At 34.2% G+C, this 13,315-nt stretch overlaps 1 protein-coding gene across 7 annotated transcripts in view; it reads left to right on the plus strand.

Moving 5' to 3' along the window:
* Window positions 1-13,315, plus strand: part of ANO5 (anoctamin 5) — a 94,943-nt gene that overhangs the window by 3,159 nt on the left and 78,469 nt on the right. For all 7 annotated transcript variants that reach the window (XM_017525924.2, XM_017525925.2, XM_017525926.2 and 4 more), the window contains exon 2: window positions 7,702-7,748. In XM_017525924.2, the coding sequence (XP_017381413.1) occupies window positions 7,702-7,748 (47 nt within the window). The remainder of the gene's footprint in view (window positions 1-7,701; window positions 7,749-13,315) is intronic.

The raw sequence follows: 13,315 nt of genomic DNA on the forward strand, positions 1-13,315 counted from the left end.
TGCTACAAAAGAATACCACAGCCTGGGTAATTTATAAAGAAAATAAGTTTACTTGCCTTTTGGTTCTGGAGGCTAGAAGGTCCAAGAGCATGGTACTGGCATCTGACATGGACCTTTGTGCTGCTTCTTAACATGTTGGAAGTTCAAGGAAGCGCATGAGACCAAGAGATAAATGTGTCCAAACTTATTCTTTCATTAGTAACCTGATTCTGATGTAACTAACCCCTTCCCATGAGAATGACATGAATCTTTTCATGAGGATAGAGCCCTCATGACTTAATCACGTCTTCAAGGCTCTACCTCCTAATACCATTACAATGACAACAATGACAGTTAAATTCCAACATGAGTTTTGGAGGGATATTCAAACCATAGCACTAGGGTGTATGAAAAGTGCATAGTTATGAGAGTGTTTTTTTTTTCCCCAATGGACATTCCTTTCGATTTTTAGAACTCTACTTCCAGATACATTTTCTCTTGGAGTTAAATGACACTTATGAAAACAAACGTGTTGGCTGAAGAAGGCTGAAAAATTGAGGTTCCAGAGCATCAATTTTTAGTAACTACTTCTGTTTCTATATTTTAAAATATAAGCAGACTTTTTACATTTACCCATATAGATAAGCCTGGATTTTGTATGTGCTTTCTAAATCACCTTTAATGACTGAATGTGAGAGTTTGTAAGACTTACCGTAAGAAAGACAACGTACCATTTTGCCTTTTAGGCATAATGGATAGTTATAAGATTTATTACATCTCTATTTTTTTCATAATTAAACACATAAGCAAATCAGTGATCTCCAGTTGGCTAATTTTCTAATATCTTCTAATTTTAAAAATGAAATTCTAATGGCAGAAGGTAATAGAACATTTAATTAGTTACATAAACACTGCAAGTAAAATGTCAATATGCCTGGAATTTAACTTTTTCTTTTTTTATTTACGAGGTCTTACTCTGTTACCCAGGCTGGAGTGCAGTGGTGTAATCATAGCTCACCATAGCCTCGAGAAATGTTCATTCTTTAGCTGATTTATGATACAGTTAGTATAGCAAAGGCAGTTTGAGAGTTTAGCATTGGAAAAGGCCATTAAAAGTTGAATAAGTTGTTTGTATCTTTATAGCTACGTTAAGCATTGTGTTCAACTAAGCCACCTGTCCTTTAGTAATGTTAATATTTGATTTCAGATATTTTATTTTATACTGCTAGTAAGAGTGTAAACTGAGAAGACCAGTTGGTAAATACAAGTGCTATTTTTGGGCTGTGGATTTGCTGGAGTGTGTATTCTTAGTAATGTGCTTTCAGTGAAAACTCAAGACTCAGTCTTTCAGCTGGCTTTACTTTTGTCACATATTTGATAATTCTCCATATTATATTGTCATATATTTGATAATTCTCCAAATCTTTCATATGCCTGGATTATAGCCTGCAGGAAGAGTATAGTCATATTCATTCATTTTGGAGGAAGTTGAAGGAATAGCAATAAGCTGACAGAGTTGTTGGCTTCAGGTCCCACCTCTTCAGTCAGGCCTCTGTTTTGACAGACGTTTGGTGATTATGCATAGTTATAGCATCTTTATACTCTGTGAGGGAGTGTGAAAGTGTCTGAGTCTATGGCCTGTGTGAACATTTAATTGTGTGTGTGCATGTATGTGAGAGAGCTAGCAAGCAGTAAGTGCAGGGGTGAGAGGGCACATGGTGTGTGAGGAGATACATCTATTCTCTTGAATGTCCCAGTGTTTCAGAAAAGGATGCAGTTGACAAAATGTGTCCCTGTTGGTTCTCTGGAGCTTACAGTCTTGTGGAGGGATTGGGCTAGGTGTCCAGAGATGGCCGCATTCAAAGTGATATGGAGCAGGTGGGAGGCCAACCCAGGGGACAGTTGAGGACTTAGGCAAGGCCTGAAGGGAGGAGATCTAGGCTGATATAATGTGAAAAATAAGCAAGAGTTAGAAAGGGAAGAAAACAGGTGTTAATTCTAGAGAAAGGAAGCTGTAATTTTAAAGATTAAAATGTGAAAGCAGAACTAGTAACGATACAAGGTAATCTGGAGGATTCATCTTGTCCCTTTTCCATATTCTCAAATAAATGCATTGCATCAAATTTTAATAGCAGTTTGAAAATATTTTTTCTCCTAATTGTTTTATGTTAAATGGAGCAGAAATAATTAGAAAAAAAGAGGGCCTAGTGTTTGCAATTTTTCAACTGTCTTTTTGTAAAAATAGAATTGTAAAACTCTTTAAACCTAGCTTAAGGTTTGTGCTTGTTTGATTGTTCTGTGATTGTAACTATATTTTCTTTGATGCATCATTCTTTGGCATAATAGTGATGGTTTTTGTCCTTAAAAGAGAAAAGGCTCCCAAAATCAATGTCAACTATCACATCTTGAGACAAAGCTCTTACTTAGAAAACTATTCTTTATCTATTCATTATAAAGCCATGCTAACTTGGTCTCCTTTTCATTTGCATATCCAATGAGAGATGATCAGCATCAACTGAGTTTTGAGCTATATGTTTAGGCATTAATCATGGGTAAAACTCATTGATGGTAAAACTGTATGATGTTTAATATTTTTAAATCATATCTCTTTAGATTCTTATCATTTACATGAGAAATCCTGCACTCAGAAAGTTAAGTGGTATAGCTATAGTTGGTTAGTTTTCATGTTTTGCTTAGAGTAAAATATTTTAAGAGCAGATCCTGCAACACAAATATCTGAATATGAAAGGAATTATTTCAAATTTATTCCAATACTCTGAAATGTAGACCAAAGAATTTACAGCAGTTTTGAAGCTTAATATTAGAATAGAATAATAACAATATCAACAAGAATAACATTCATTTACCTCCTGCATGCCAAGTACCTGCATTATCTATTTAGGTTTGCACAAACGTTATGAGATAGACATCCCATTTATGATAGTTGAGAGCTTTGAATTTATGTCATACTCTTGTGATAGAGGCTAGGAAATGTTTTATTTGCTTGAGTATATTAACACAGCATATAATTAGGGTTTTATTAGAAAAGAAGAAGGAGGAGGAAAAATAATTGTTAGTACTCTGTAGCCTCTGTTGTATCAGTCACCCATCATTAACAGACTTTTCTATTTTATTAAATGGCATCTTCTCAAATTTCCTACATCTAGGAATCTTCTGTTTCATCTTATCATATTTTTTATGAAAATTGGTATATTTTCTAAAACAAAATAAATTTAGTGATGAGTGCATTGTTTTACTTTAAAAAAATCTCTTTAATCTCTGGCCTGCTAAAATATAATGCAGATATTTTCATATCTGCATTTACATTCACTCTGTTGTGATGTGTTGTATTCTGATTGAAGTGTATAAAGAAAATCTGGCTTCTTACAGATATATAGCTGAAAAGGGAGGATAATTTTAAAGAGTTTTCATACAATTATGGATGTTCTTCTCTGATTTTCCCCCAAATTAAATGAATAATAGGTTCTTTACAGTTAGATGTAATGCAGAATTTGAAACCATTGAAATGAATTTTCTGTCACTGCTTCATTAAAATCTATTGTTCTGTCTTGCACTTTGGTTTTGTAACATCATGTATTGCTTATCTGGAAAACAGTTGTCTACTAAATTATACAGGTCTTCCAAATGTTGATATATATCATTATAAAATACCGAAGTGATGCTAACATCATCACTGATCTTATCAGGAATGCCTTGGGGATCTGTTAAGGTCACAGTGACAGACACAAGTTTACAAAAATTATTTCATTTGCAGCTCAAGTCTTATCCTTGGTAATAAATACCGTCAGGTGTTTTCAATGAAGTGATAGAGTCATGTCATTAATTTTTGAGATAGTATCTGATAAATAGTCAAGTCTACATGACTCTATATGTTTTCCAGCCAAACTTTCAACTAAATTGGTGTTTGATGAAAAATTTAGCTACTTTAGTTGCAATTTAAAGTACTTTTTCATGAGGCAACGATGGTACTTTGGAATGCAGCATCAGCTCTTCCTGCATTCTTACTGTTTCTTTATAGATTATTAAAAATTTGTGTGTTCAGGGTCAATATTTTATAAAATTCATAAGCTTTAGTGTTTATCAAGGACATTTTTAGGTTGAACTAGATTTTTGTTTCTTTTTGGTACTGACAGTGCATGATGGTAGAGAATATAATGACTACTAGTATAGTCTTGTGTTATGGCCTTAATTCATATGATGGCAACAGTAGTTTAATCCCATTGTTTTTACATCGTTGGTGCAAATGTCAACAGAACGAAAAAGACAAATACAGTTTTAATATTATTATAAAAGTAAAAAATATGTAAATTTGACACATACAAAAAGTAAAATAAATTATATCTTGACAGGGGTTGGCAGATAGTACTTTAAAAATTGCTGACATAGGATTTGAATTTTCACCTAGAAGGAGAAGTTGTGTGGGTGTGTTATGTATGTGTTTGAGTTCAATTGTCTCTCAGTATCCACAAGGAATTGGTTTCAGGATCTCCCACTGGCACCAAAATCCTAGGACGCTCAAGTCACTTATATAAAATGGCATAATATTTGCATGTAACCTATGCACATCCTCGCATATACTTTAAATCATTGCTAGATTACTTATAATATGTAATACAAAGGAAATGCTGTGTAAATATTTGTTATAGCTCTTTGCACAGGGCCAGTACATGGCAAGTTATCAATATATTTTGGCTTATCATTTGCAGCCACAGTAGTAGATGAACTTGGCTCCCTTGCTGGCTTGCTCATTCAATTTTTCAATAAATGTTTTTATCAAGCCATCTTTCATTTGCCAATCAGTACGCTAAAAGAACAAAATCAGACATTGTGCTCACTTTTCAGGATAAAAAGATTTTATCACTTTTAGGGATAAAAAGATATTAATCAAAAAGCACACATATTCATGTAAAATTTAAACCCTGACAAGTGCCATCAAGTAGAGATACATCAGATGCTTTGAACTAGCCAGATAAGTGTGAGAAGGCTTCCCAGGAGAGAAAATGACTTTCAAGCTGATATCTGAAGGATGTGAAGAATTACCCAGGGCAAGGTAGCGGGTGAGAGAGTCTGTTATTCCCATTTGTGCTCTTACAAGAGAGTACTACAGACTGAGTAGTTTCTAAATAATAGAAGTTGATTTTGTCCATGTTCTGGAAGCTGGGAAGTCCAAGACGGGACCACATCTGGTGAGCCCCTTCTTGCTGTGTCATAACATGGTGGAAGGCATCACTTGTTGAGAGAATCTGCACGCTACACGTGACAGGGCCTAACTTTGTTTCATCACAAATCCATTCTTGCAGTTACAGATCCATTCCTGTGATAATAGCACTAATTCATTTATGAGGGCAGAACACTCATGACCTAATCCCCTCTCAACATTGTTGCATTGCAGGTTGTTTCCAACACAAAACTTTGGGGAACACATTCAATCTATGGCAGAGAGCATTCCTTGCAGAGGAATAATTGTGTGTTAAGGCCCCACAAAGAAGAATGGAACTGAAGAAGATATAAGGGTCTGAAGGGAGACTAGTGGGCCAGACTTAAGAGCTCAAAAGGGTGAGGTTGGAGAGGTAGTTTAGTTTTACTTAATTTTAAAGAGTTTTTCTATTTGCCAAAGGCAAAGAACTTATATCGAGAATGGCCCCATTTTATACTAGCAAAGCTATGAACCATAAATCTGCTTTTTGAAAGAAAATAAAATTATAAATATAATAAAGGTTTCTTACAAACCAGTATTTATTTTTACATAAAGTCTTGTTTTAAGATAAACTTCTGTATCTCTATGTACAGATCAAAAACCAAAATGTTCCTCTGTGGAAAACTTTGGACCTTATCCAGTAGTTGACCTATAATGGCTGAATTTCTGTTGAGTGTAAATATATGTATATAATGGGTTTAAATTTTTAAGAGAATAACTGAGTGATTTTTGTAATCTGTGAAAATGAATTGCACTATCATACTTGGGTTGTGAAAAAACTATACAAATGGTAGATTTATTTTTTTTAATATTTTTGGGTTTTATGCTATTGCTTTATTATTTTTTACTTATAAAAACAAGCATTTGTTTCTCACAGTTCTGGATGATATGAAGTCTAAGATCAAGGTGCTGAACTCAGTGTCTGGTGAAGGCTTGTTTCCTGCCTCATAAGGGCATCTTCTTACTGTGTCTTCATGATGGAAGAGGGAACGCAGCTCTCTGGGATCTCTTTAATAAGGGCTCTAATCCCATTCATAATGGTTCTGCACCATGAGCACACTCAGGCCATAGCACCTGAAATACTCGGTGTTCTTTGGCTTTGTAGACACATCATTCTGATTTCTACCTTCATCTTCATAATGCCTTCCTCTGTGCCTGTTTCCTCTTCTGTTCCTAGAAGGGCATCCATCATTGGATTTAGAGCCCACCTTAAATCCAGGATAACTTCATTTCCAGATCCTTAACTAATTACATCTGTAAAGGCTGTATTTCCAAATTAGGTTTCAGCCTAAGGTTTCAGATGGACATGAATTTGTGTGTGGGACAGACATTAGTCAACCCCTACAATGGTTCAATATCAAGTTTCAATATAATGAGGTATCTTGTTCTGGCTCTCTGTCCAGTTTCATTCACTGTTTTTTTATTCTATTTCTAAAATTATAGTCAAACTTAAAGTGCTAACATTTTATACCATTCCCATTGTGACATTTTCTCCAAAAAAATTTTACATAGGAAGTTTGTGACTTAAATATTTCTTTTTTCCCCCCATTTATTTATTTTATTGCATTTTAGGTTTGGGGGTACATGTGAAGAACATGCAAGATTGTTGCATAGGTACACACGTGGCAGTGTGATTTGCTGCCTTCATCCCCATCACCTACATCTGGCATCTCTCCCCTTGCTATCTCTCCCCTATTCCCCACCTCCCACCGTCCCTCCCCTATTTCCCCGCAACTGACCCCAGTGTGTAGTGCTCCCCTCCCTGTGTCCATGTGTTCTCATTGTTCAACACCCGCCTATGAGTGAGAACATGCGATGTTTGATCTTCTGCTCTTCTGTCAGTTTGCTGAGAATGATGGTTTCCATGTTAGGGCTTTTTCAAATTGGAATCACTAGAAAATTTCATTTCTATATTTAGAACTGAAATAATTTCATTTCTATATTTAACAATTTTTTGCATCACAAACTTATTTGAGCTTGTATTTTAGTGCAAATGACTACATGTATAACCATTACAAAGCTATCCCTGTGTAGGGAAAGTACTTTGGCCTGTTTAGAAACTGGTAGTACTCTGATAGTGTTCTACTTGCAACCTGTCTGGTTTGATTTCAGGAAAACAAGCTGAGAGAATATTAAATCTCATATGATGAGAACTAAGAGATATCAATGGATACTCTATTGGATATTTCCCTCTTAGTGGTTTTATTGTTATGGATTGGTAACTGCATTGATCAGAGTAAAGCTTATTTCTCAGTAATTGAGATTGTATTCTACACATCAGTGTTTTATGCTTTTTCCATTATAGACAGTTTTAGGTAAGACTTCTTTTGGAGTCTATTTTAAACAACTTAGCTCCAGAATAGTCTTGTGTCTTTTCTTCTAATATTTTTTTCTTTGAGTTTTTTTAATTCATTGAATTCCTATTTTATCTTTATACAGACTTTTGAACATATTCTGATCATCTGGCTAATTTAACATGTTTTTGTCTTTCTTATTTAATTTAGGGAAAATAGCCCACAAAGACATAGACTACTCTTTCCAAATGAGTGAGGTAAGTTAAATATATATGTATTAGCTTCCTTATAAATCAGAATAAAAAAATCAAGATAAGGTTAACTAAGTCTTTGTACTTAATTACTTATAATACATTCTATTTTGTCCTCTAACTTGTTCATTTTTTAGTAGCTAAAGCAAGATCCATGTTCCATGCAGATTTAATATTGGATCTTTTCTAGATGTTATAAAGGAACAAAAAGATGTTTGAATTTGTTTTGAGGCTCTGTTTGAAATAAACTCAGATATGCTGAGAATTGATATATGAGATACTAGTATTTGGCTTAACATTTTGCTATAATGTAATGCAAGCGTAGTCTATGGTAGCTTATTATTTTACAGTTATTAGTATATGATTAGTGCTTATTTATGATTCTACTGGGGTTCAAGCTGAATTGTATAAACACATTAGATAGAACAATAAATTAAATACAACTCGTAAAAATTCAGAATTATTTTAACCAAAGGCCTTCTTATATTATTTGTCCAAAAATACAAACAATTTATATTGGCTCTATAATGAATATAAGCATGTTAAAGGCATTTCAATGAAATAATTTTTCTGATAGGCTCTAGTTGATACAGAATCCTATGTGTAGCTCTCACAGAGGTAGATATCCTTGAATGGTTTCAGGATGTCTAGACAGATGTAAACAGGGTTTTAAAAAATTTCCAGGAATGACTGAAATTCCTGCTTGGACAACACATCCTTCTAGAATAGGTTGGCTATGTGCTAGTTGGCTGAATAAGCTCATTAAGATTCTCAGAAGTTACAGAGTTCCTTTAAAAGTTCAGTGACCCACTAGTCAGAATGGCTATTGTTAAAAAATCAAAAAATAACAGATGCTGGTGAAGCTGTGGAGAAAAAGGATTGTTTATACACTATTGTTGGGAATGTAAATTAGTTTAGGCATTGTGAAAAATGGTGTGGCAATTCCTCAAATACCTAAAGATAAAAATACCATTTGACACAGAAATCCCATTACTGGGTATATGCCAAAGGAATGCATTATTCTTTTATAAAGACACAGGCATGTGTATGTTCATTACAGCACTGTTTACAAAAGCAAAGGCATGGAGTCAACCTAAATGCCCATCAATGACAGATTGGATAAAGGAAATATGATACATATATATTATGGAATACTATGCAGCCATAAAAAACAATGAGATCATGTCCTTGGCAGAAACATGGATGGAGTTGGAGGCCCATTATCTTTAGCAAATTAATACAGGAACTGAAAACCAAATACCACAGATTCTCACTTATAATTGGGAGCTAAATTAATAGATCACACAGATACATAGAGGGGAACATCACACACTGGGGCCTTTTGGAGGATGGAGGATGGAGGGTGGGAGGAGACAGAAGATCAGGAAAAACAACTAGTGGGTATTGGGCTTAATACCTGGAGGATGAAGTAATCTGTACAACAAGCCCTCATGACACAAGTTTACGTATGCAACACATCTGCACTTGTATCCCTGAACTTAAAATAAAAGTTAAAAAAGAAATAAAAGTTCAGTGACCTAAATGGTGAGGGAAATAATATGAGAACCAGGGGGAACTATGAAGATCACATAGGACAGCGATTTTATAGTGTTTGCAGATCAATATATAAAAAGGAATAAGAATGTACACAAAGAATTTCTGAAAATTGTAGACTCTTGGGCTCAAGCTGAGACTGCTAAATCAGTATCTTTGGGAATAACCTCAGGGGGCATGACTATTAAAAAAAGTACTCCAGGTGACTCCTATTGCCACTAAAGATGAAAACCACTGTCATAAAGAAATGTTGCCACAACTACAGTGAAATCATGTGGCACAGAATACATATTTATTGAGTGAGTGGGTGAGTAAAGACAATTATTTGGAAATAATGTATATGAAACATTAAAGTTTTCATGTCTTGGAGTGGACTGAGGAAAGATTCATTTCATAAGATTGATCCAGCTTAAATGATGGCAAATATGTTGTCATTTTCAGTTTGCTTATATTGGCATAATAATAATGTGCTCCTCACAGATCTTTAGATGTATGATCATGTTAACTTCAATTACAGTTCATGTTTTTTGCTTCTGTACATCTTTCACATTTATGTATATTCCAGGAATAAGCTTCTAGAACACCAAAAGAATTTCATCAGGTCATATGTACGCTGATTCTTACCTATTTGTACGTTTCGAGAACAATGGTTAGTGCATTCTTGACTTCAAGCTCAGGTTTTCACTTGAAACAATTTTCCTCAAATTTTAAGGCTTTATGTTTTAGCTTGCCAAATTGAGAAATTTATTTAATTAAATTTAAATTATAAAAATTTCAAATATATAACTTCTAGGCTTGTTTGTTTGCTTGTTTGCTTTTAATTTTGCTTTATAAGAAAGCAAGTGACAGGTCTGGATTCATTCTGAGGAGAATAGCACTGTCATACCAAATTCCTATTAGACTCAACCTATAGTTAGGTTTAGCATGTCTTTTTCAATATAAAGGACTTTGGAGTAAAACTGACATCTCTCTGAAGCAAAAACAAAAATTGGCTGTTAATGTTTAGAATTATTAAGTAGATATATTATTATTGAATTAATTAGTTCAAAAGTGAATGCAGCTCTTGCTTCCAGAAAGCTGGAGCAGAGGAAGTTTTCCCTATTCTCTTTGCTACCTATGGCTGAAACTCCTGGAAAATAAAACAGAAATATCGACATAGGGAATAAACAGAAAACAAAAAAGATAAAATGGCAGAGTTAATTCCTAATACATCAAGAATTTCATAAAATGTAAATGGTCTAAGCACACCAATTAGAAGGCAGATTTGCAAAGTGGAGCAAAAACATGATAAATGCATCGAAAACCTATGTTATAACAAATCTATGCAAACATTAACTATAATAAAGGAGTGCTACATTAATATATGTAAAGTATACTTTAGAGAAAATAAAATTACCAGGGCATAGTGGGACATTACATAATGATAAAGGATCTATCCAACAAGACACATAGCAGTATTAAAGGTGCATACAAAAAATAACAGTATCATAATATGTTAATCAAAAACGAATAGAAAAGAAAGAAGTAATATACAAAATCTATAATTATAATTGTATACATTAGTATCCCTATAAATGGAACAACTAAATAGAAAACCAGCAAGGACATGGACAAACTCAACATCATCAACCAATAGGATATTACTGACATTTGTAGACTACTCCACCTAACAACAGCAGAATACACATTTATTTCAAATGATGATAAAATGTATACAGTATTAGTTTGTTTTTACCCTGTTATAAAGAACTGTCTGAGACTGGTAAATTTATGAAAAAAAGGAATTTAATGGACTCACAGTTCCAGAGGTCTAACAGGAAGCATGATTGGAAGGCCTCAGGAAACTTATGACGATTATGGCAGATGGTAAAAGGGAAGCAAGCATATTAGCCAGGCATGGTGACGGTACCTGTAATCCCAGTTACTTGGGAGGCTGAGGCAGGAGAATCTCTTGAACCCAGGAGGCAGAGGTTGCAGTGAGCCGAGATCGCACCATTGCACTCCAGCTGGGGCAACACAAGTGAAACTCTGTCACAAACAAAACAAAACAAAACAGAAAGAAAGAGAGAGAGAGAGAGAAAGAAGAAAGAAAGAAAAAGAAGGAAAGAAAGCAAGAAAGAAGGAAAGAAAGAAAAGAAAGAAAGAAAGAAAGAAAGAAAGAAAAGAAAGAAAAGAAAGAAAAGAAAGAAAAGAAAAGAAAAGAAAAGAGAAAAGAAAAGAAAAGAAAGAAAGAAAGTAGAGCAAAACAAGCCCAAAGCAGGTGGAAGAAGGAAATAATAAAAGCAATTGAAAACCAGAAAGTATTAGAGAAAATCATTGAAAGCAAAGGCTGTTTCTTCGGAAAGATATATAAAACTGACAAACTTCTAGCCAGACTGGCAGAAATTGGGTTGGGCTGGGACATATATGACAAATATCAGAAATAAAACAGGATATATCAATATGGATTCTGTAGATATCAAAAAGATAATAAAGGAATACTACTAACAATTCTACACACATAAATTTGACAACAAGATGAAATGGACCTATTCATCAAGAAGCACAAACTATAATCCACTCAATATTAAAACAATAATTTGAATAGTGCTGTAACTACTAATTAAACTAATGCATAATTTAAAATTCCCCTAAAAGACATCTCCAAGCTTAAATGGTTTCATTGGAGAATTCTACCAAATGTTTAAAGGAGAATTAGCATCAATTTTATACAATCTCTCCCAGAAAGTAGAAGAGAAACAAACACTTTCTCAATTCATGTCAGAGGCCTACATTACTTTGGTACCAAAAGAGACAGTTAAAAAATAAAAATAAATTCAGTAATATAAAAATAATTATGCACCATGACCAGGTGGGGTTTACTCTAGTCATGCAAGACTCTATTCATGTTTTTTTATGTGTGGAGGTGACAGAGTCTTGCTCTGTCACCCAGGCTAAAGTACAGTGGCACCATCTCCGCTCACTGCAATTTCTGCCTCCCAGGTTCAAGCGATTCCCCTGCCTCATCCCCCGAGTAGCTGGGACTACAGATGTATGCCACCACACCCCCAGCTAACTTTTGTAATTTTAGTAGAAATGGGGTTTCACCGCATTGGTCAGTCTGATCTGGAGCTCCTGACCTCAAGTGTTCTGCCCGCCTTGGCCTCCCAAAGTGCTGGGATTACAGGAGTGAGCCACTATACCTGGCCTCCATTCATTTTTTGAAAAACAATTGATATATGTCACCAAAGGCTAAAAAATAAAAATCATGTGATTTTTATCAGAAAAAAATATTGTCAAAATTTAACTCTATTTACTAAAAACAAACACAAATTCTCAGAAAACCAATAATAGAGAGGAACTTCTTTAACCTGATAAAGAACTCCACACAACAGTTACAGTAACATTATATTTCATAGTAAAAGGCTAAACACCTTCTTCCTAAGATGAGGAACAAGCCAAAATGTTTTCACCCTTCTCATTAAATTGGGAGCTAAAAGACAAAAAAGTAAAATAAAAGGTATACATATCAGAAAGGAACAAATAAAACTCTTCCCATTTCCAGATGACGTGATGTACATAGAAAATCCCAAGAAATCTACAAAATTAAAGACAAAAACAAAATTTCCTAGAACTAAATGAGTGTAAGAGGGTTGTAAAAAATAAGAAAATTGTATAGAAATCAGTTTATATTTCTATACACTAGTAATGAGCACATGGAAACCCAAACTGCTATACAATTTAAAATCTCTGTACAACATTTCATAGACATAGACAAGATTATTCAGAAATTTGTATGGAAATACAAAGGAAGTAGAATATGATTGTGACAAAAAGAAGACTTTTAAGACTTGTTTTTTAGCTGTAGTCTAATGAAGACTGTGTGATATTTGGAGAGGGTTAGGCATGTAGATTAATAAAACAGAATAGAGATCCCAGAAATAGCCCCATGCATGTATAGCCAAATGATTTTGGACAAATGTGCAAAAGCAGTTCAATGGAACAAACAGGCTGGAACATTTCTATATTCATAGGCAAAC

Source organism: Cebus imitator, unplaced genomic scaffold (genome assembly GCF_001604975.1).
Source record: "Cebus imitator isolate Cc_AM_T3 unplaced genomic scaffold, Cebus_imitator-1.0 Scaffold39, whole genome shotgun sequence".
Lineage (NCBI taxonomy): Eukaryota > Metazoa > Chordata > Mammalia > Primates > Cebidae > Cebus > Cebus imitator.